Here is a 23,765-nt window from a genome sequence, read left to right as displayed (position 1 = left end):
GTTGATTTACAATGTTGTGTTCATTTCTGCTGTACAGCAAAGTGATTCAGTTATACATATATATACATTTTTTTTCATTTTCTTTTCCATTATGGTTTGTCACAGGATATTAAATATAGTTCCCTGTGCTTGACAGTAGGACTGTGTTGTTTATCCATCTTTGGGGTTTTTTTTGACAATAGCCATTGTAACAGGTGTGAGGTGATAGCTCATGGTGGTTTTTTTTTTTTTTTTTTGCGGTACGTGGGCCTCTCACTGTTGTGGCTTCTCCAGTTACGGAGCACAGGCTCCGGAAGCGCAAGCTCAGCGGCCATGGCTCACGGGCCCAGCTGCTCCACGGCACGTGGGATCTTCCCGGACCGGGGCACGAACCCGTGTCCCCTGCATCGGCAGGCAGACTCTCAACCACTGCGCCACCAGGGAAGCCCCTCATTGTGGTTTTGATTTGCATTTCCCTGATGCTTAGTGATGCTGAGCACCTTTTCATGTACCCTCTGGCCATTGTACATATGATTTGAATAGAGAAGAAACGGGTCCTATTCAAAGACCCTTCTAGAACCCCAACACTGCTCCTCCCAGACAGTGTTCGAATGTGCCCCTCACTGTCTCCTCACACCCGTGGAAGCCTCAGCTCCAGCGGGCATGTGGGTCCTTCAAGAACAGAGAAAGGAGCCCCACCTCACTGGCAGTTAACTGTCACGTGGATAGTCCATTGTTGATGGGCTTTACCTGCGGTATTAAAGGGTCCCTGCAGCGTCTGCACGAGGGCTTGGATTTCAGGCACGTTCTCCTGCAGGGCTTGGCCAGTGAAGAGGGGGTTGATTTTGGCAGCTTTATGGCCATGCTCACAATACACCGTCACCAACCTGGCAAGGCCATGATCCACTAATTCAGGGGGAAAAAACAACAGAACAATATAGTTTAGGAAATGCCCACAAGCTGCAAAATCAGTTTTTCAAAGAAGCCTCTGTGGCCTTGGACAGTTTTAAACACACGGCTCCTACCCACCACAGCTGCCAGTGGTTTTCAGGATTAAAGACTAACAGACTCCAGGAAAACACACTTATTTCCTTAAATTTATCTCCTGAGAGGGAAAGTCACTGAAAAATACAGAAAGGAAACAGAACTATAAGTGCACATTTGTGAAACTAATTATGCACGAGGATAGATATTAAAAGGAAACACCCCAAACTGAAAATAACTGTTAAAATGCTGAGATTATGGATAATTATAGTCCTCTTAATTATTATTTGAGATTTTTTATATCGTACATTAGAAATACAGACAATTTGAACTACAAAATCAATGTTACATTTCCTTCCTTATTTTATTTCTTTTTTTATAAATTTATTTATTTTACTTTTGGCTGTGTTGGGTCTGCGTTGCTGTGCACGGGTTTTCTCTAGTTGCGGGGAGTGGGGGCTACTCTTCGTTGCGTTGCATGGGCTTCTCATTGCAGTGGCTTCTCTTGTTGCAGAGCATGGGCTCTAGGTACACAGGCTTCAGTAGTTGTGGCAGGTGGGCTCAGTAGTTGTGGCTCACATGTTCTAAGGCGCAGGCTCAGTAGTTGTGGCGCACGGGCTTAGTTGCTCTGCGGCATGCGGGAACTTCCCAGACCAGGGCTAGAACCCGTGTCCCCTATATTGGCAGGCGGATTCTTAACCACTGCACTACCAGGGAAGTCCCAGCCTTCCTTATTTCTTAAAGACCCCAGGTACATACACTCATGAAATCGTACAGTAGGAAAAGACCTTAGAAATTATCTTGTTACTCACATAATGAAAAAAATTTTTAAATCCCGTTTGTACAGCCTTAAATGAGTAATTCCCCAGTCTCTACTCAAGGGGGAATCATTATCTTTCAATGAATCCAATTCTATCTTAGATGATTTTATATTGAGCCAGAAGCTGCTTTTCTTCCCTTTCCCACAGGAAAGCCCTTCTAAAATTTGGAAGAAAATCCTTCAAGCCCACAATCGATTAACCTTCAGTTCATCAAGGTGGTCTTATACAAATCAAGCACAAATCTCTGAAGATGAGCAAGTCCACCATGAAGGGCACACATTTTCTGAACATTACAAAAATTTGCATTTTTATTTTCAGAACCCAAAGAAAATTGTTAGCATATTTTGAAATACTTACTGACCATTTTATGAACATGTGTTGCCATACAATGATTTCAGAGCTACATGTTTATGTGCTGGGGTTTGTATTCAGGGTACTGCAGTGTATCTCTTGTCACAGGCTTAGAGGAAAGAACTGAGGTGTGTTGAACATGCATTCAATATTCATACGAATATGTAGGATCTGTTGGCACAAATCCGGCAGTTAAGAGGATCCACACTATGTCTAATAAACTCATCAAACAATCCCAGTAAATGAACAGATTTCAAGCTGGAGGAGTCATATATAATTTTGCTATAGTCTCTATTCTGGTTATGAAGTAGGACACCTTCATATTTCTGGCTAAAATACAGACAGATATATCTGTCTAAAGCATTGTCCCTGTTGGCCACTCCTCCTTAAAAACAGTTGCTTCCCTGGGCTCTCTGGCATTGCAAGATCCTGGGTTTCCTCCTAACTCGCTGGCTACTCAACCTCAATCACTTTTGCTGGGCGAGAAGTGGGTTAGGGGATCCTCCTCTTTGTCCACCTCTAAAATATTGGTTCTCCCCAGGTCTGCCCAGGGTCTTCTTCTCAATCTACTTTCTCTCTAGGTGATCTCATCCACGACTTCCAATATCATCTGCAAAACTACATCCTTAGTGGGGTAAGTCCAGTGGTAAATATATAGGGTTATCATCACCATTCTCACCACAATCTACTAGCCCTCTTTTTTTTAATGCTTTATTTTAATTTTTTTTAAACTTTTGGCCATGCCACGCAGCACGTGGGATCTTAGTTCCCTGACCAGGGATTGAACCTACGCACCCTGCATTGGAAGCACGGAGTCTTAACCGCTGGACCACCAGGGAAGTCTTCTACTAGCCCTCTTTTGAAAACATTCTCTTTAGTGAACCACATCAGCTCAGGGATCACTGCTTCAATTTCTAACTGAAATTGCTAACTGAAAAGCCAGTTTTTAATGATACTCTAGAACACTGACGGGGGAGTTGGCACAAAAGGATGCTGCTCACCCCGAAAAACATGTGGCACCTACTATTCTGAAAGAGCCAGAGAGAGAGGACTATTCCCCTCCCACCTTGGGGCACATCCTCCATCCATCCTGACCATCTGTTTTCTCTCAGACCCTCATTTCACTGCTCTGGTATCTTCCACCAGACCCAGTCCCATATCTCTTCCCTCTCTGTCTCCCAGATCCTTCCATTATGACCTCTGGAATTCTGTTCCATGCTTAACAGGTCTCCCTACCCTCTTCACCTCTTCCCTAAACAATTGCTTATACTCCTGTCGTCACGGGAATCTGCTTTCCCCTGAGGACACCAGTGGAAGGTGAAGTTACTCATCACCCACACACACGTCCCTCCGGTACTGAAGGTGGAGTCAATGCCTCCTCATTCCTCACTGACATTCCCCTGTAGTTAGTCCTCTAACTCCCTACAAACCCCCAGTCCTCTTAGGGACATGCCACAGTGTTGATAACTAATCCCCACTGGCCAAAAGTCATCACAAGATAATGCTGTAGGAGAATGCTTACTGGAAAAGCATCAGTTTGTTTAGATGGAAAAAGACTAAAAGACACTATATATATAGCATAAGCCTGATTTTTGTTAAAATTGGTGTATAATATATATTTCATTATATAGTATATCTAGCATATTAGTATCTATATACTTCATATATGTCTCTGCACTTGCATGTATATATTCCACATATATAAAGGAAATAGACCAAAAACTTAGTGATGATCCTATGTCAAAATTCCTAATTTTGGGGCTTCCCTGGTGGCGCAGTGGTTGAGAGTCTGCCTGCCAATACAGGGGACACGGGTTCGTGCCCCGGTCCAGGAGGATCCCACAGCAGTGAGAGGCCCGCATACCGCAAAAAAAACAACAACAAACAAACAAACAAACAAAATTCTTAATTTTGGGACTTCCCTGGTGGCGCAGTGGTTAAGAATCCGCCTGCCAATGCAGGGGACATGGGTTCGAGCCCTGGTCCGGGAAGATCCCACATGCCGTGGAGCAACTAAGCCCGTGCGCCACAACTACTGAGCCTGTGCTCTAGAGCCCTCAAGCCACAACTACTGAAGCCCTTGAGCCTAGAGCCCATACTCCGCAGCAAGAGAAGCCACCACAAGGAGAAGCCCGTGCACCACAACAAAGAGTAGCCCCAGCTCGCCGCAGCTAGAGAGAAAGTCCACACACAGCAATGCAGACCCAACGCAGCCAAAAAAAAAAAAAAATTTTCTTGCTTACCATAGTTTCTAAGTTTTCTGTAATGAACATGTCCAGTAGAGCTCTTTATTTATTTTGGCCACACCATGAGGCTTATGGGATCTTAGTTCCCCGACCAGGAATCAAACCCAGGCCCAAGGCAGTGAAAGCACTTGAGTCCTAATCTCTGGACCTCCAGGAAATTCCCAGAGCTCTTTAAATTGTATCCATTTAACTGACTTAAATACACCCTGAAAGCTTCTGATGATCAGATTCTCTCCACTGCCCTCACCAGTTGACTATATGCTTGTAAGAATAAATTATATTTGTTCCTAAGGCTGTTGCTATGGGGAAAAGTAAACATTAGGGGAGACATTATAAAAATCTAGGAGATTCCGCACTCAGATTGCTTTCATAAGTGCTCTTCACTTTAAAGATTTGCATATACAAAACCAAAAATAAACATACTTGAGTTAAAATACGTAAAGTGTCTCTCATTTCATTATGATAATCCTTGATTTAATGATTTTTTGTTAAATTAACTGACCAAGTTTCAGTGTCAAATGCATTGGATAAAATTGCTTCAGCTGGATTACTTTGGTAGCAAATAATGAAATTAAAAGATTTAAATGGATTGGATCACAGCAATAGAATACATATCTTCTTCACAAAAAAACTCCCTGTTACTGTATAAATCAAAGGATTACTGTAAGAGAAAAATGAATCCCTTCACCTGAGGCATAATACTGACCAAATGACTCAGTGCTCACGATATCTGTGAAAGTTCAGAGGAATTTAATTGGATGTTTAAATTCCTAAGAAGCCAGAGAGAATAGGGCAAACCACAGTAGCAGATATATACGCTCTTCTTCCAAATAAAATGGAAAATACTGGAGGCGTGCTTCTGGCTCAGGAGAATGGCACATAGTAGATGCTCAAGAGATATTTGTTATTACTTGAATGAATGAAGTCCTGAAATTCACTGTATTGTAATGGCATCACAGAACCCTCCCGATCAAAGGTTTCCAGAGCCCTCAAACATGCCGTATGAGGGCTGCAGTGGATCCCTCCTGATCACTTTGGGTCCTTCTCTTCTGAGAACTGTACCTTCCCATCCCAGAGGGTGGGTTCCAGGGCCATGTCTCTATTGCTCCACTTTGCCTCCCAAAGAGTCAATGGATTCCAAAGACACCTGAGTCAAGGTGGGTCAGATTCAATCTTCCCAGAATTTGAGACTTGGAATTAAGAGATACGAGAAGAGTGAGCGTGAGACTGCTATCCTTAGAAAAGCCTGCTTGCAAGGTTTATGCTCTTGGTTGCTGCCTGGGAATTTGAATTTCAGGAATGGCCTCACCTGTCCCTAATTGGTAAGGGTGATCCACTGTGCCTCGACTGTTTGGGAGAACAAGGTAGTTTAGGCTGAACACCTGCTTTCCTTCTGGGAGTCTGGGATTTTGGCACATGGAGAGGGTGCTTATACGAACCTCTCCCAATAAAAACCCTGCAGGGATATCGGCTCGGTGCTTTGTGACCACCTGGACGGGTGGGATGGGGAGGGTGGGAGGGAGGGAGACGCAAGAGGGAGGAGATATGGGAACATATGTATATGTATAACTGATTCACTTTGTTATAAAGCAGAAACTAACACACCATTGAAAAGCAATTATACCCCAATAAAGATGTTAAAAAAAAAAAAGAAAACAAAACCCTGGGTGCTGAGACTCTAATAGGATTCCCTGCGCAGGAACATTGCACACATGTTGCTGTGTTTCTTGAAGAGGAGTGCATTCCGTGTGATGCCTCATGGGAGAACGCAGAAGGAAGCCTGCACAAAGGTACTCCAGACTCTTCCTGTGCCTTTTCCATTATGGTCCAGCTGTGTGTCCTTATCACATCACTGCCATAAACCTTAGCCATGAGTACAACTATAGACTGAGTGCCATGAGTCCCTTCTGGAGAATCTCTAAATGTGGGGTGGTCTTGTGAACCCCCAACACACATTATGGGTGACACAGGAGCTAAGTACCTTAACAGCTGTGCCTTATCGGGCCACACACAGCCTCTGCCAATATTCCCAGAGTTAGCTTTGGTTCACTCCCTTCTTGATTACTTGAAACGTTTTTCAGCTCTAGAAGATACCCTTGTACCCTTCAAATAAAGTCCCCTCTTTGCTTAAGATAGCCAGAGTTGGTTTCTGCTGCTTGTGACCAAAAGAACCTTAGCTAAAACAAGAGTAAAAAAACATTATGAGGGACTTCCCTGGCGGTCCAGTGGTTAAGACTCTGTGCTTACAATGCAGGGGGTGCGGGTTCAATCCCTGGTCAGGGAACTAAGATCCCACGTGCCGTGCACCCAAAACAAACAAACAAATAAAAAACATTATGATAGGGATATCTACTTCACTTTATTCTCTGCTGTAAGCAAACACAGTGGGGGCACTGGATAGTGTTGAATAGCATTTTATTTTCAGAAAGAAATGTGTTCATATTAACCAACATAAAGTACACTGACAGATAACCTAAACTAAACTTAGTACTTCAACTGGAAGTCAATACAGTTCTCTTTCATCATCTGGTCATAAACAGCCTCCCCCCAAAATATCTAGATCCAATCCACAGTCTCTTTGCATTCAAGTCAGCATATGCTTAGAGCAAGCGGGAACATTGGCTATCTATAAAAATACTAAAGACTCCAAGAAAGAGAACTCCATAATTGGAGTCCCATAGGCCCTATTTTTTTTTTTTTTTTGGCCACACCTTGCGGCATGTGGGATCTTAGTTCCCTGACCAGGGATCGAAACCAGGTCCCTTTCAATGGAAGCGTGGAGTCTTAACTACGGGACCGCCAGGGAAGTCCCCTCTTAGGCCCTATTAAAATGAGACGGGGACTTCCCTGGTGGCACAGTGGTTAAGAATCCGCCTGCCAATGCAGGGGACACGGGTTCGATCCCTGGTCCTGGAAGATCCCACGTGCCGAGAAACAACTAAGCCTGTGCTCCCCAATTACTGCGCCTGCGCTCTAGAGCCCACGAGCCACAACTACTGAGCCTGCACACCACAGCTACTGAAGCCCGCACGCCCTAGAGCCCGTGCTCCGCAACAAGAGAAACCACTGCAATGAGAAGCCCACACACCGCAACTAGAGAAAGCCCGCGCACAGCAACGAAGACCCAATGCAGCCAAATACATAAATAAATAAATAAACAACAGAAATTTATAGAAAAAAAGAAATGAGACAGCTGCCACCAGCTTCAACTTAGGAACTTCATAGATAACCATATCAAAAGGCAAGACTTGGTACCAGAATACTATTATTATGAATTCTGTACAACAAACTCATACCTAGGCTGCGCAGCTGAGTTCATTTTACATCCTATCTTCTCTTCCCATCTCAAACCTGATATCTTTATAAGCTAAATTTATTTTGCCAGATAGTTCTTTCTTGCAAAAAACCAAACTTTAAATAGAAACCTTGTTCTGGTCCTTTCCTTTTTTTTTGAGATTCCTTTCTTAAATCATTGCCGAAATAGGTGAGCAACAGTCACAGATTGATAATAAATGATAGTGACCATTTATTGAGTACTAACTTGTGCTACACATTGTGTTACATTTTTCAGATACGTCATTTTATCTAATCCTGTAACAGCCCTGAAATAGGCACCCTTATCTGCAGAAGAGTTAACTGAGGCCCAAACACGTTAAGTGACTTGCAGAAGGTGACACTGGTAATGAAGAAGCTGGAATTTGAACTATTTGTACTCAGGTGTGCTTGATTTTAATCCAGTGTTTTACCCACTATACCATAACAAAAAGTGAAAAGGAAAGTCCAGGGCCTACAGCAAACAGGATGAGATAACTAGAAGTCATTGAAACATTTAAAAAATCATCTAAATATTTTTGAAAATCTCTAATGCAATAAGATTTTCCCCAACTGTTTTTCCTATACCTCCAGTAAAGGCTCCTATTATTTCTTTTCTCTTCTTTTTTTTTTTTTTTGGTCCGCGTCACGCTGCTTGTGAGATCTTAGTTCCCCGACCCGGGACAAAACCCAGGCCCCAGCAGTGAGAGTGCCGAGTCCTAACAACTGGACTGCCAGGGAATTCCCAAGGCTCCTATTATTTCTAATATGCAACATACCTGCAACCTCACTTCAACTACTAAAGCTGATCTCCAAGATCAGTAACCACTAAACGCTGTTTGGAATCTTACAGCTCCCATCTCCTAATGGTCTCTAAATTCTGCCATTTTTTAATAACCCAAATCCTTCATAATGAAATTTATGCCTATGAATCACTGGTTCTAAGCTGTTGCCCTTCTATATACTAACAACGAACTATCAGAAAGAGCAATTAAGGAAACAACCCCATTTAGTGTCATACCAAAAAGAATAAAATACCTAGGAATAAATCTACCTAAGGAGGTAAAAGACATATACTCGGAAAAGTATAAGACACTGATGAAAGAAATGGAAGATGACACAAACAGATGGAAAGATATACCATGGCCTTGGACTGGAAGAATTAATATTGTTAAAATGACCATACTTCCCAAGACAATCTACAGATTCAGTGCAATTCCTATCAAAATACCAATGGCTTTTTTCACAGAACTAGAACAAATACTTCTAAAATGTATATGGAAACCCACCTCCATTTTAAATTAGGATTGTTGATAAATAAATTCAAGTTTACTTGGAAGTTGAGGTATACAGAGGTTAAAGTACAAGCTGTTTTACTAATAGCCAGCTACAAAGGACACTCATCACAGGTCAAATTTTAACTAGTGAAACCGCTGCCACCCAAAAAGGTTACTACAAGCAAATCCAATATCTCTCCAAAGCCTTACTACAGTGAAAATCTTAGTAAATGAAGTAGTCATCCTATGCAGGCATTGATATTTGGCCAAGATAAACATATTAAGAAAGAAGGCTGATGAAGGTCAAAGAGGAGGAGGGAGGCACCATAACTTTGACCGTACCTCCTCCCGTTTCTCTGTGTCACCTTGGATGTGGGAGGATGCCTTGCGTCCATTTTCCGTAGGGTTTGTCCTTGGATTCATTTTGCCAGTACCAAAAGTTAATGTACATGATCCATCCCACTAACTCAGTCATTCCTCTCAACAAAGATGGTACCTTTTAGGACAACTGGTAGGCATTATGAAAAACTCTAAAGCTGGGACTTAGCTGGCAGTCCAGTGCTTCAGACTCTGGGCTCCCAATGCAGGGGGCACCTCCCAATGCAGGGGGCATGGGTTTGATCCTTGGTCGGGGAACTAAGATCCTGCATGCTGCACAGCAAGGCCGAAAAAAAGAAAGACTAAAGCCAATTAAACTGTGTCCTTGGCCTCATCAGCCTCCTATAATTACTAGAACAGACCATAAGCACACAGTTAAACAGAATTTAAGGAAAAACCCAATGAATCTTAATTGTCTTCATCAGCAAAAAAAAAAGTTATTCCTTCTTCTAGAACATGGTAATACAGTATATTACCCTATATATAAAGTGTTTCTTAGTTCTTGGTGTTACGGTTGTACGTGCAAAATTCAAATGTATCAAACGTCACAAAGAAATTGCATATACAGAACCCTATTTCCACTTCTTAGTAGGAATCAATCATTTAATAAGTATTTAGTTAAGTGTAGAGCTGAAAGGAATATAAGACAAGGTCTTTACTAGGCAGGATCTTACAATGTAAATGAGAAGATGATCCCCGCACAAAACTGCACACAATTAGAAAAAGTTTAATACAGTCCAAGGGGTTGGGCCCCATACTGAGAGCTAAGGGAATTCAGATTAGGATAGCCTGGAGTTGTCTGGAAAGATGTCACGGAGAACTTGGGGATGGAGCTGGACTGTGGAGAGTAAGAAGTGGAAAGGCACAAAGTGAAGAAGAGATTTGGAAAGTGGGGGAATTTATATGGAAAGAGGTAAGAAAGAATTAGAACATGTCAAGAAACATGAAGGGCATTGAGTAGCAACCTAAAGAACCTGCATTTTATTTTGAGAGGCAAAGTAGAGCCTTTGGAGACCTGAGTAAGAAAGTCAGTTAAACCAACGTTTTAGAAAGACTGGACTAAGCTGGAAGGGAACTAGGCTATAAATTATAATACCAGCTAGGCTAGCAGTTTTACCTCTTTGAAGTCATGGATCTCTTTGAGAATGTGATGAAAGCTACGGGCCCTCGGCCTACAAACAGACACACACACAGAGTTGTGCAAAGTACACAGACCCCCTGAAACCTTCTCATAAGGGTCCATGGGCCCAGGTTAAGAACCCTTGAATTCAACTTTTTTTTTTTTGGTAGCAGGCCAGAATTAAACACCTAGACTAGGATCCTGGTTAGTGAAAATATGAAGAAAGCAAGGCTTTGAGAAATAGAGTGCTCAAAATGGGACAGGAAGTACAAGGTGAAAAGTTGCTTGCCCCAGATTTTTAAAGTACATCTGTAGCAGAGACTATTATAACTCCCAACATCCATTTTCCCTTCTCTTTTATGGTAACAGATAGTTGAGTATATGACCACCCAGAATAAGGATACCCTTTCCAGCCTTCCCTGCAGCCAGGGTGGCCATATGACTATGTTCTGGCCAATGAGAGGGTAGTAGAAGTGCTGTTTCAACTTCTGGGTCTTACCCTTAAAGAGATGGTGTTCTCTTCCCCTCCCCCTTTTCCTCCCTCTTGCTGGCCAGTTTGTGGCTATAGTGGTGAACTATCCTCGACCAGAGTTGAAAGCAACACCCACAGAGTGGCAAAGGAACAACATAGAAGAAACTTGAACCCCTACAGCTTTGCAGAGCAGAGCTGTCATACCAGCTCAGACTTCTACTTACTTTATTCAACCCACTGTTATTCCAGGTCTCTGGCACAGCCCCTGAACACATCCTATCCAATACTGAATTTGCTACCGGAGGTGGGTTGCTGCCATAACAGAACCTAAAATGTATATGACACTGGCTTCGCAGTCAGGTGGTGGGTACTGAGGACCCAGGTATTTCAGACTAGAAAGCTGAAGCGGTGTTATGTTATCTGACATTCGGTAAAACTGTCACTTGCGATATCTTGAAAGGCAGGCTGCATGCCCATGGAGCCTGTGGCTCAGTAGTCTGTGTTCATCGTTTCTTGTCATCTTCAGGAAAGCCCCAGAAGAAAGGTGAGGTCAAGGAGGAGATAGTTCATCATTAAGAAGAGATGGAGGGAAATTCACTCCACTTCTGGGAGGTTTTCTCCATCTGTGGCCTCAGTACCTAGAGGGCAGACCCAGCCAAGGTTGGAAGAGTAGAAGCAATTAGTTAAGGTAGTTCTGAAGAGGCTGTCTTGGCCGGATATAGGAGAAAAGATGAAACCCCTTTTTAAGTACCTTCTAGTAAGCATTATCTGTTAGATGATGAAAGCCAGCTGAGCCTTCAATATCACACAAAGGGTTTTGCCTTCCCACTACAGCATATTAGTTGAGATGGTCTCAAAATAAACACCATTAAATTTAGGGAGTCGAGTGGGTAGAAGCAGTAAATAAAAGACCAGGGTTTGCAGGCTTAAAAACTAGGCCCAGATGAACTCTTTGACTGTGGGCAAATTGCTCATGGAATGACTAGAAGCAAAAAGCCAAAAAGCAAAAAGCAAAAAGACTGCAGTCCTAGGAATTTTATTTAAGAAACTGAACTGCCGGGTTTCCCTGGTGGCGCAGTGGTTAAGAATCCGCCTGCCAATGCAGGGGACACTGGTTCGAGCCCTGGTCCAGGAAGATCCCACATGCCGTGGAGCAACTAAGCCCGTGCGCCACAACTACTGAGCCTGCGCTCTAGAGCCCGTGAGCCACAACTACTGAAGCCCGTGCACCTAGAGCCCGTGCTCCACAACAAGAGAAGCCACCGCAATGAGAAGACCACGTACCACAACAAAGGGTAGCCCCCGCTCACCGCAACTAGAGAAAGTCCGCGCGCAGCAATGAAGACCCAATGCAACCAAAAATAAATAAATAAATTTTTTAAAAACCTGAACTGCCAAAGAAATCCCAACTCCAAATCTCAAAAAATGGTACAAATGAGGTTACTTACAAAACAGAAATAGAGTCACAGATGTAGAAAACAAACCTAGGGTTACCAAGGGGGAAATGGGGCAGGGGAGGATAAATTGGGAGATTGGGATTGACATATATACACTACTATATATAAAATAGATAACTAATAAGAACCTGCTGTACAGCACAGGGAACTCTACTCAATACTCTGTAGTGACCTATATGGGAAAAGAATCTAAAAAAGAGTGGATATATGTATATGTATAACTGATTCACTTTGCTGTACAGCAGAAAGTAACACAACATTGTAAATCAACTACACTCCAATAAAAACTAATTTAAAAAATAAGAAATAAAAATAAATAAAATTAAAAACTGAACTGCCAAAGAAATCCCAACTCTGGCCAGAAAAAAAAAATCTGTAATTGATGACTACCTAAAGTAACTCTCAGGCTCCTAACTTTATCAAAATAAAGTGGACCATGAAAGGTGTGCAGCCCCCAAGGAGGGCACACTCCCCAATGCCCTCAGAAGATACAGGTTAAAGAAGAACCCGTGGGCTTCCCTGGTGGCGCAGTGGTTGAGAGTCTGCCTGCTAATGCAGGGGAAACGGGTTCGGGCCCTGGTCTGGGAGGATCCCACGTGCCGTGGAGTGGCTGGGCCCGTGAGCCACAACTGCTGAGCCTGCGGGTCTGGAGCCTGTGCTCCGCGACAGGAGGGGCCGTGATGGTGGGAGGCCCGCGCACTGCGATGAGGAGTGGCCCCCGCTTGCCGCAACTAGAGAAAGCCCTTACACAGAAACGAAGACCCAACACAGCCAAAAAGTAAATAAATAAACTCCTACCCCCAACATCTAAAAAAAAAAACACAAAAAAACTACATCCTTAAAATGGGCAAATTTAAAAAAAAAAAAAAGAAGAAGAAGAACCCATAAGGCAAGACCAGGGGAAGGGACAGGGGCAGAGTTGAGGGGCCAGACAATCTAGTGAATTTACCACTAAGCCACATAAAGGGGCTTTACCATTCCCACCCAACAGGACTTGATAACTGGTCTGAACCAGTGGCTGCTATAAATTCCTCATTCTTTCCTTTTGTGGATGGGAGTTTCCTTTGTACATCGAATGTGTATATATTCAGGATGGATGGCAGTTCATAAAATTCCAGACTCCAAGGAGCCACAGCCACACCTGCTGGAGAGGACTGCACATTCTCCAGAGAAAATGGACTTTGAGCTGGATTAAGGAATTTAATGGAGGAGGGAGGAAGTGAGTACATTCTATGTGTGGGAAGAAAAGCTTAGGATATTTGAATGGCCAAAGGGGCCGAGCGTGATTACTAATTATTTTCCAACAACTATTTTCCTCTTCTCTCTCAAAATAATTTTTAATTGGAAGGTAGCCACCCTGAGTAAAGACTATGGTTTCCAGTCTCCCTTGCAGGTATGTATAGAAGTGTGACCAAGCTCTTTGGACGTGAGCTATATGTAATCTCCTTCCCCATTCTCCCACACAGCCTAGTAGGAGTAGTATCTATAAAAAGAGTTTTTACAAAATGATGTGATAAGTTCTTAAACAGAAAGAACTGTCACAGATCTACATGGAATGATAATTTTGGAGAAAGTTACAAAACGGCCCACTTGCCTTTAAGTTTTATTCAGAGTATTAAAAAAAGATATAAGGAAAAAAATTCCTTAAGTCAGATCCCATAACTGCAACAAACAACTATTTCTCAGTATTGATTTTACTCTATCCTCTCAGTACAACACAATATTGTACCCTTAGCCTGCAGTTCTAACTCAATACTGAAATTTCAAAGTTCACCAAGGATCCCACAATACAGCAAGTTCATTGCTAGGAGGGGTGGGGAGGCACAAGTTGGTGATGAGGGAAGAGAGAAGATTATATACAGATAAAATCAACTCCAGAGATATTTTTTCAAACCACACCAGCCCAAAGCTCCCTGGATGATTTGGATACAGTCTTGCCATTGAGAACCACCAGCCCAGACTTTTCCCAGCAAAGATTAATTCTCGACTGCCAGGCTGGTAATAGGAATCAAACAGAGACCCAGCAGTGAGGGAAAACCTCAAATAAGATCACAATAATTGCACACTGAGCACACACTAGTAAGTTCTTAATTGAAGAAGAGATTGTCAAATACATCTTACACATACATCCCTTATGACTATAACAGTGTTTGGCCATGGTGGCCACGGACGTCCTGCTAGAGAGTCACCTAGAGTGACATAAAAATACAAATTCCTGAACCTCATCTCAGGCCACTGAATGAGAACTAGGGTGGGGTTTGGGGGAGGGGAGAGGGAGGCTGGCCTGGAAGCTAGCATTTTAACATCATGCAGAGTGATCTGAATGCGCGCTTCAGTTTGAGGACAGTTGGCGTGTAAAATTCTGGGCATTCAATTTGCCAAGTGAAATAAGATACCTATAGTCTTACTCTCAAGGGATTAGCAATCTAGCTGGCCAAAATCCTGTCCCTAAAGAAACCCGCTAGACTCAAGAAGGAGAATCAGTTTTATTCTAAATGTCCCCTGGGATCAAAAGCAAAATATTGAGGTTCCAGTGTGTGATGTACTGCTCAAAGGTCAGGTGCTTAGACGATGAAGGGGCTCCTAATTGTTTATCCAATAACTGGATCAAAGATGCCAAATGACCTTCCTCTAATAATCGATCTGTGTTCATCTTCTATTCTGTGAAGATGAATAAAGATACAATAACTTTGGAGCATAAACCAAATGCTCAAAATTAGTTTCTAGCATATGAGGATGCAACAGAGCTTCCAAAAACTGATATTCATGTCTCGTAATACATTAAAACCTGAGTAACACGTTTCTAAATTCAGCAAAGAGTTCTAAACTCTGAAATTAAAGAGGCTACACAGAGGAGACAAATGGACAATAAATACCATGCTGTGGTCCAAGACCATCTACTAACTGCCCTCTTCACCCTGCCACAGTCGCGATCCCCACACATCCCGGCTCACACCAGCTTTGGAGACGGACCTGGAAATGTATCCTTGGGTGATCTCCAGGAGCTGGGATATCTTAGAACTTTTCTTTTCCTGCAGCCCCGACTCCGCAAAGAGCTAAGTTCTTATACGTTTTACGACCAAGGAATGGAAAAGACAAGAGCTCACAAAACCATTCTGTGACCCCCGACCCTGACTGTAGGCACGCCTGTCCGCCTCTGCTCCCTCGCCTCACGTTCCTCCCCACCCTCCTACTCGCACACTGAGGCCCCTAGAAGCCCCAACTATCAAAAGCACCCCACCCCAGGCCAGGCAGGAAGGCCCCCTGCCTCCCCAGGCCCCACGCCCACCGCCCGGGCCCAACCCCTGACCTGGGGGGCGCGCCAGGCCGCCCTGGGGCTCCCGGCTCTCGGGCTTCCTCGGCGGGTAGCCGTAGACACCCCTCTCTGTCTGGTAGCCGCGCCGGAGGAGGAGCGGAGGGGCCCGGCCGAGGCCCAGTCTTGTTGCTGCCACAGTGGCCAAGGCCATGTCACGCCAGGCCCCCCCCGGGCCCAGAGACTTCTGCGGGAGATCTAGGGATCGCGTTCACAGGGAGGTAGCTCCTGGAACCCACCGCGTGGGAGGCGGGGGGGGGGGGAATAGGCGAGGGGAAGCCCCGCCTTCGAGACAACGCCCCCAGTCCTGATTGGCCAGGACCGGCCCTCGGAGCCAATCTAGATCAGCGGCCTTCAAAGCGAAGCCGCGCCCCGGGATCCGCTGGGACTCGCGCGGTCCTAGAGGCTGAGGGTAGCCCTGGATTTGGGAAAATGGGGAGTGTTGAGTAGAGCGTTACCGGCTTTCTGGTATAAACCTTGATATACCTATATATGCTGCGGTCTCCCACCAGGAGTGATCACCCACCACCACTCTCCTGGAAGCCCCAGAGCACATCCTCACACACACGATGCAGTCTCCTACAGAAAGGAAAAATTAGCGACAGGGTGCATGAAAAGTGGCTGGGACTCAAACCAAGGGACTTGGTTTGAAGGAAAGGTCATAGGAAGTAACCAGAAAATCAACATCCCCCCTCCATTTGCATTTTTGTAAGAAACACTGAGGGAGAAAGAATAAAATAGGGGAGAAGGAGCCTGTACGAAAGCGATAGAATAGGAGTGAAGAGAAAGTGGACGTGGAAGATTTCATGTGGAGTAAGGTAAATGTGCAAGGTGAGGGGCACACCAAGGAGAGGGGCAAGCATGTGCACAGAAGCCTGGGAGAGGCTGCAAGGCGTTGCAAGTGATTCCAAGAGGCCGGCGAATTGGGTGTGTATTGAGAGACGGGAGTGGAAAGGTAGATACAGGATAACTGCGTGATTAAAAGAGCTTTCAATAAAAAAGAAGCAAGTAATTACGAGATCAGTGTCCCTTTATATCCCAGAGAAGGGAATCTCCAATCTCCCACAGTGACAAGGTTAGCCTTGGACAGGAGCAAGGGAACTTCATAGAATATAAAAGGGAGGAAAGGCAGAGCATAAGCGTTATCTGTTTCGGTAGGCTGATAGATTTAATCATGGAACGATGATGAAGTTCTTTTCTGCTTCAACTTTTTTTGGTGAAATATTAAGCAAGATGAACAGCAGAAAGTGGGAGTGAAAAGACATGGGAGGACTGAAAGGGATAAAAAGGTATGAAGCAGTGGGATGGGAAAGTGAACAGACCCAGAAATGTCATGATTTGGGGGTTGCCAAGAGCCCACTGAGGCTTGTGGTTACGGACTTGACTCAGACAAGACAGAGTGATTGTGAGTTTTTCTCCAGATATGTTCAGCTCCTTTTGCAGGTGCAGGGTAGGCAGGAGTTGTATTTAACTAAGGATGGATTTTTGCCAGGCAGGTATGATGGAGAGATGGGGCAAGGGAGAATTCATAGCACTGAGCCATGCAGTCCAGGCTGGAGAAGTTGAAGGGAGGCTTATGTTGAAAAGTTGATTGGATCAGGGGACTGAATGTACCAGGGGTAAAAGCGTGCATAGTTGGAGTGGGGATTCTCATGTAGGTGAAATGGTGGTCTCACTGACTGACATTTGAAGTTGGGACTTTGAGTGGAAGGCAAAAATTGGAATCAGTTTCTTTTCTTTTCTTTCTTTTTTTTGGCCGCGCGACATGCAGGATCTTAGTTCCCCTACCAGGGATCCAACCCGTGCCCCCTGCAGTGGAAGCACAGAGTCCTAACCACTGGACTGCCAGGGAAGTCTCTGGAATAAATTTCTTGGGGCCTGTGGACCTTGGATAAGAATTCTCGATGTGGATTGGCAAAGTTCATAATGTTTCAAAAGTTTTCTGTTTTGGTAAATATATGAGAAATAGGCACTCATATATTGCTAGTGGAAATGTAAAATGGTACAAACTCTATAGAGGGAAAACTGTCAATATCTTACAAAATTAGAAATGCACATTTCATTTAACCCAGTGATTCCGCTTCTAGGAATTTGAAAGTCTAAGATAAACTTTCATACACACACTCGAACACAATTATGTGTGTACAAGAATATTCACTGTTGTATTGTCTATAACTTAAATTTTAAAAGATTGTGAGTATCCTAAATATCAAAAAATAAGAGATTAAATAAGTTATACTACTTCCTTACAACAGACTACTATAGAGTCATAAAAAAGAATGAAGCAGCTCATTATGTCTTGAATTGGAACAATTCCTAAGATATATATATTTTGTTTGTTTGTTTGTTTGTTTGTTTTTTGTGGTACACGGGCCTCTCACTGTTGTGGCCTCTCCCGTTGCAGAGCACAGGCTCTGGACGTGCAGGCTCAGCGGCCATGGCTCACGGGCCCAGCCTGCTCCCCGGCACGTGGGATCTTCCCGGACCGGGACACGAACCCACGTCCCCTGCACCGGCAGACTCTCAACCACTGCGCCACGAGGGAAGCCCGTATCTTTAAAGTTTTGAAGTTCACCCGGTTGAGGTTGGTGGCCATGAATATACAGAGATACCAATTTCTGCTGTTTTGTAATTTTTCTTCTGCCTTGGTACTGAGAAATTCAGAAGGATGATAACTGGATTCATTCAGGGCTGAAGTTTTTCCAGGCAGATGTGATATAAAGGTCAAGAGGCAAAGACATTTAAGATATTGGTTAGTGGACGATTGAAATAATAAAACATGGGCTCTAGGCTACCATTTTTAAAATGCTATCAAGTATAAGAATGGGCTGTTGACAAAAGAAAGGTGCCAGTGGGTTGGCAGTTCCAATGAGGTTGAAGACTAGGTAAACTGGGGGTGCTTGAGAATCACATCTGGAACAGAAGGTTGTAGACAGAAAACAGAATGTTTGAAGTGATCATTGTAGCAGTGATGTAAATTTTGATAATGACCAGCTTGTTGGCTAAAGTGGAGGTGGGGAAGAGTGTCATCAGAGGTGAGAAGATCAAGGAACTTGGACAACAGGTTTTTAGACGAGTTGCCATAAAGACATTAATATCTCCTTGGAAATGGCAGGACTCGGAGTAGAGGAAGACTCCTAGTCCTAGGTTAAAGTTTTCAGTGAATTAAGAGAAGTGACTAGGAAGTTGACAGATGATGCAGAGAAGGGGCAGAAGGTGTGGCACATCCCTAATGCATGGATTCAAATCAGCAGGGAAATTTGCACAAAAGTTGGAAGCAACTGGGAATAAAGATGATACAGATCCCAGCTCTGGATCTTAAATACATGCAAAATCGTTCTCAAATATGTTCACTCTCCACCTGTTGCCTGTCTGGGCCATCAGCACCCCTCTCCAGGAGTTCCACAGTAGCTTCCTAAATTGTCTTCTTGTCTTGGGTCTTTCCTTGCTTTGCTGTGCTCCTCTCACACTGAGTCAGAGTTATTTTTATAAATTAATAACAGATTCACATCACTATTGCCTGAAACCTTTTCATGACTCTCTGTTCTTCTTTGTTTCTTTTTTTTTTTTAATATATTTATTTATTTATTTTTGGCTGTGTTGGGTCTTTGTTGCTGTGCGTGGACTTTCTCTAGTTGCCGCGAGCAGGGGCTACTCTTTGTTGTTGTTGTGTGGGCTTCTCATTGTGGTGGCTTCTCTTGTTGTGGAGCATGGGCTCAGTAATTGTGGCTCACGGGATCTAGAGCACAGGCTCAGTAGTTGTGGCTCAGGAGCTTAGTTGCTCCACGGCATGTGAGATCTTCCCAGACCAGGGATTGAACCCTTGTTCCCTGCATTGGCAGGTGGATTCTTAACCACTGTGCCACCAGAGAAGTCCTCTGTTCTTCTTTGGATAAAGTCTGAATGTCTTATTACGACTAAAGAGTTCTTTATAGATCACAAACCTTGACTCATTTTTTATTCATTTATTTATTTTAGAAATATTTATGTACATATTTTGGCTGCGCTGGGTCTTAGTTGCGGCCTGCAGGATCTTTTAGTTATGACGGCATGTGGTATCTAGTTCCCCGGACCAGGGATCGAACCTGGGCCCCCTGCATTGGGAGCATGGAGTCTTACCCACTGGACCACCAGAGAAATCCCTAGACTCATTTTTTAAAACTCTCGTCTTCCCATTTTCCAGCCAGAAACTTCAATGTGCCAGACTTTCACACACAAACCCTTTTTCCTTTGTAATCTCATTCACACTCAGGACTTTAATTAGCAATAAAAAAGAAATGACACCAAATACAAATCACCATCATAATCTCTCTTCTGGACCCAGGATCCACATATGTGGAATACTGCTTACCCGACATTTTCCCTCTTCTGTGTCATTATGAAGTCATGATATACTAAACTCCATGATATATTAAAATATGATCATTTTGCAAACTGGTGACCCACAAGTCCCATCTAAACTGATGATATGGGGAATTCCTTATCGGTGCAGTGGTCAGGACTCGGTGCTTTCACCGCCGAGGGAGAGGGTTCAGTCCCTGGTTGGGGAAATAAGATCACACAAGCTGTGTGGCACCGCCAAAAATAAAATAAATAAATGGCTGATATATGCTTTGTTTGCCATCAGAGTGTCTTAATTTTTTTTAATTGGATGCTTTTATTAAAAACGTGGAAGATTGCATATTCAAGTCCAGATTCGTGGTTTTTCTTAGAAAGCGGAAAGATTTGGCCACACTGCACCCACTGTCCTCCATAGGGATCAGCATGAGCTGAGCGGTGGCTGGCCTCTCTAGATGGGGCGTATGGGTGCCCGTTTTCAGACACCATCACTCTTACCTTTATGTGGTCTGCTTGCTGGGACCTATAGCCACTTGTGTTTGCAACCCCTAGTCTGCTATGGTGTGTCTGCCTGCCTCTTCTTCCACCCTTAATTAGATCCACACTTCCTGTGGTTCTCGATGTGCACCAGCGATACTATTTTCAGTTCCTCAAACATCCATACTTTTCCTACTTGAGGATTTTCACACAAGCTATGCTCTCTTCCAGGAAGGCTCTTCTTCCTCCCGTCCCACAACAACACACATACCTGGATGATTCCTACCCTCCTTCTCCACTGGGCTTGGAATTACTTCCTGAAAAAAAAAAGAAAGTGTTCCTGGCCTCCTTGGCTTATTTAGTTCTACTCTACGCCCTCATAGTACTCCACAAATTTCCTTATTATATTAGTACAATTTTGTTAAGTGTTTCCTGAGTACCAGATATGTCATAATTATAGTTATCTAAATTTTTGCCCACTTAGCGTATTTCAATGACTCTTTCTCTACCCTCTCAAACATAATTAAATAATTGATTAAATTTGTGTAACTTAAACGTATGATATGACTCCTTTGTGGGTGGCCCTCCCACTAAATTGTAAATGACTAGAGTGTGGGATTATGTCTGTCTACAGCGTTGTTCTATCCCCAGCACCTAATTTACTGTTGAACACCCAGTAATTTAATAGTAGGTACTGAGTAAAAAATGTTAAGTACATGAATTAATGAAAGAAGAAGAATATAGGATAAAGGGATTGGATATGAAAACTAAGGGGAGGTGGGGAGATGAAGACCTCCTGGCTTCTGAGTTGAGCCACTGTATGGTTGGTGGTGCCATTAACGGATAAAGGTGCACTGGACAAGCAGAAGCCTGTGAGGCAGGATTAATTCCGTTTTGGACATCGGATGTTTATGAGACTCCTGAGTACAGGTATCTGGCACATAATTAAACACATGTGTCTAGAACTCAGAAAACTCTTTAAAGTGGATAGTATCTTTATTTTGCAGAGTTGAGGTCAGACAGACCCCAGGCACACACAACTAATAAGCAGCAGAGATAGGACCTAAATCCTGTTTGTTAGGCCTGAGATTAATACTAACCAATCTTTCAGGCCTAAGGTTTAATACTATCCATTCTCTTCCTTATTGCTATGACACTTGTTGTATTATAAAGAACACTATTCATTTTAGAGACCTGTCCTTCTAAAATATTCATTCTTAACAGAGCTTATAATAAAAGAACATTTTATTTTATTTATTTTTAAATATTTATTTATTTATTTTTGTCTGCGTTGGGTCTTCGTTGCTGCTCACGGGCTTTCTCTAGTTGCGGTGCGCGGGATTCTCATTGCGGTGGCTTCTCTGTTGCGGAGCATGGGTTCTAGGAGCGTGGGCTCAGTAGTTGTGGCACGCGGGCTCAGTAGTTGTGGCACGCAGGCTCAGTAGTTGTGGTTTGTGGGCTCTAGAGCGCAGGCTCAGTAGTTGTGGCACACGGGCTTAGTTGTTCCACGGCATGTGGGATCTTCCCGGACCAGGGCTCGAATCCATGTCCCTTGCATTGCCAGGCAGATTCTTAACCACTGCTCCACCAGGGAAGCCCCTAAAATAACATATTTTAAATTACAATCTTCAATTTCTACTCATCGTTTCTTAAACTGCGGACAATAACTCACCCTTAGGCTTGGGTGCCAGTATAAAATTGTATAATGCTTTCCTGCCAGAATGTGTTGTCAAAGGATAAAGAACAGTGTGGCCCAGCAGAAAAAAATACGAGCTCTGGGCCAGAGAGATCTGGATTTGAATCCAGGCCCTGCCACTTACTACTGTAGGAGAGGAGAAAACTTATTCTCTATCTACTCATGATCGGCTTCTGGGGGACTGTGAATTAAACTGAGAAAAGATATAATAACATGAGAAAAGGCATATATTTCCTTATTGGTGTTAATACTTTTTGTACACGGGGGCTTCACAGAAAAGAATGAAAACCCAGAGGAGTGACTAGACTTGGGGCCTCATATACCGTTTTAACAAAGAGTGATATATTATGGAGAAGTGACTAGGCAAAGGAAAAGGGATTTGTGCTCCTAGGAATGGTACGTTGTGAAGGGTGACTATGAAAAGTGTGGTAGATAAGGGATATTTGGTACGGTTTGTTATGCAGATTCAATTCCTCTCTGGTGGTAAGAATCATTCTCCTCTTACTGGTATGGGAGTCGGGAAGTTTATGTCATCTTTACAAATGGAACTCTATGTCATCTTTACAAAGGGAAATTTGTTTCTCAATTCCCTTCAGCTTAAAATAATTAATATGCCAAAGTGGCATATTTGGGGTGGCATGCCCTGATCCCCTTTACTACATAAGCCTTAGGCAGATTCCTTTAACTCTTAATCCATATACTTACCTGTAAAATATTTAAGTATTTGTGTAAAACACATAAAGTCCATGACTAGAACATAGTAGATGATCAATAAGTGGTAGCTACCACTATTATTATTATTATTATTATTAGAGTAAGAAAGTGATTGAGAAGATAGAGTTATATATAATGCTGAAGTGAGGTGGAAGTTAAAATTGTCAGAGCTAAAGTTAAGGTCCAATGAGGTTAGGATACAGGATAGAGTCTTCTACATGGACAATGAAATGGCCTAGAATAATAGTGGGGCTTTCATGTAATTTTGTCATTATCAGTTTCTGCCTGTCTTTCTTGAGGCCAGAAATAGTGCTTTATTCATTTTTCTACTTTATTTCCAAAACAGTGATTGATACATAGTAACACTTTCAAAATTGGATGCATGACACTGTCCAGAGAATGAGAAGACAAGACACAGATGGAAGGAAATATTTGCAAAAGATGTATCTGACCATAATGATGGATAAATGTCATTATACATCTGTTCAAACCCACAGAATGTACAGCACCACAGGTTAGCTTTAATGTAAACTATGGACTTCGGGTGATTATGATGTGTCAATGTAGGCTCATCAGCCATAGCAAATGTCTAACTCAGGTGGGGGATGTTGATAATGGGGGAGGCTGCTGTGCACGTGTAGGGCCATGGAGTACATTAGGAAATCCTGTACCTTCCCCTCAATTTTGCTGTGAACCTTAAACTGCTCTAAAAATATAAAGTCTTAAAAAAGAGACATACCTTTTTTTAAATTTATTTTATTGAAGTATAGTTGATTTACAATGTTGTGTTAATTTCTACCATACAGCAAAGTGATTCAGTTATACATATA

At 43.2% G+C, this 23,765-nt stretch overlaps 1 protein-coding gene and 1 long non-coding RNA gene across 4 annotated transcripts in view; one reads left to right on the top strand and one right to left on the bottom strand.

Moving 5' to 3' along the window:
• The window catches only part of DHTKD1 (dehydrogenase E1 and transketolase domain containing 1), a 52,593-nt gene extending 36,637 nt beyond the window's left edge, over nucleotides 1-15,956 (bottom strand). For all 3 annotated transcript variants that reach the window (XM_033852359.2, XM_033852360.2, XM_033852362.2), the window contains exons 1-2: nucleotides 15,708-15,956; nucleotides 730-885 (exon numbers count right to left, since the gene is read on the bottom strand). In XM_033852359.2, coding sequence (XP_033708250.1) covers nucleotides 730-885; nucleotides 15,708-15,864 — 313 coding nt within the window. In that variant the 5' untranslated portion in view covers nucleotides 15,865-15,956. The remainder of the gene's footprint in view (nucleotides 1-729; nucleotides 886-15,707) is intronic.
• Nucleotides 15,957-16,181: 225 nt separating this feature from the next.
• LOC141277891 (uncharacterized) lies at nucleotides 16,182-23,765 on the top strand. The gene is made up of 3 exons (XR_012329763.1): nucleotides 16,182-16,637; nucleotides 17,482-18,294; nucleotides 23,282-23,765. It is a non-coding gene; the product is annotated as an uncharacterized lncRNA (long non-coding RNA).

Source organism: Tursiops truncatus, chromosome 2 (assembly GCF_011762595.2).
Source record: "Tursiops truncatus isolate mTurTru1 chromosome 2, mTurTru1.mat.Y, whole genome shotgun sequence".
NCBI lineage: Eukaryota > Metazoa > Chordata > Mammalia > Artiodactyla > Delphinidae > Tursiops > Tursiops truncatus.
This window is presented reverse-complemented; position numbering and strand designations above follow the sequence as displayed.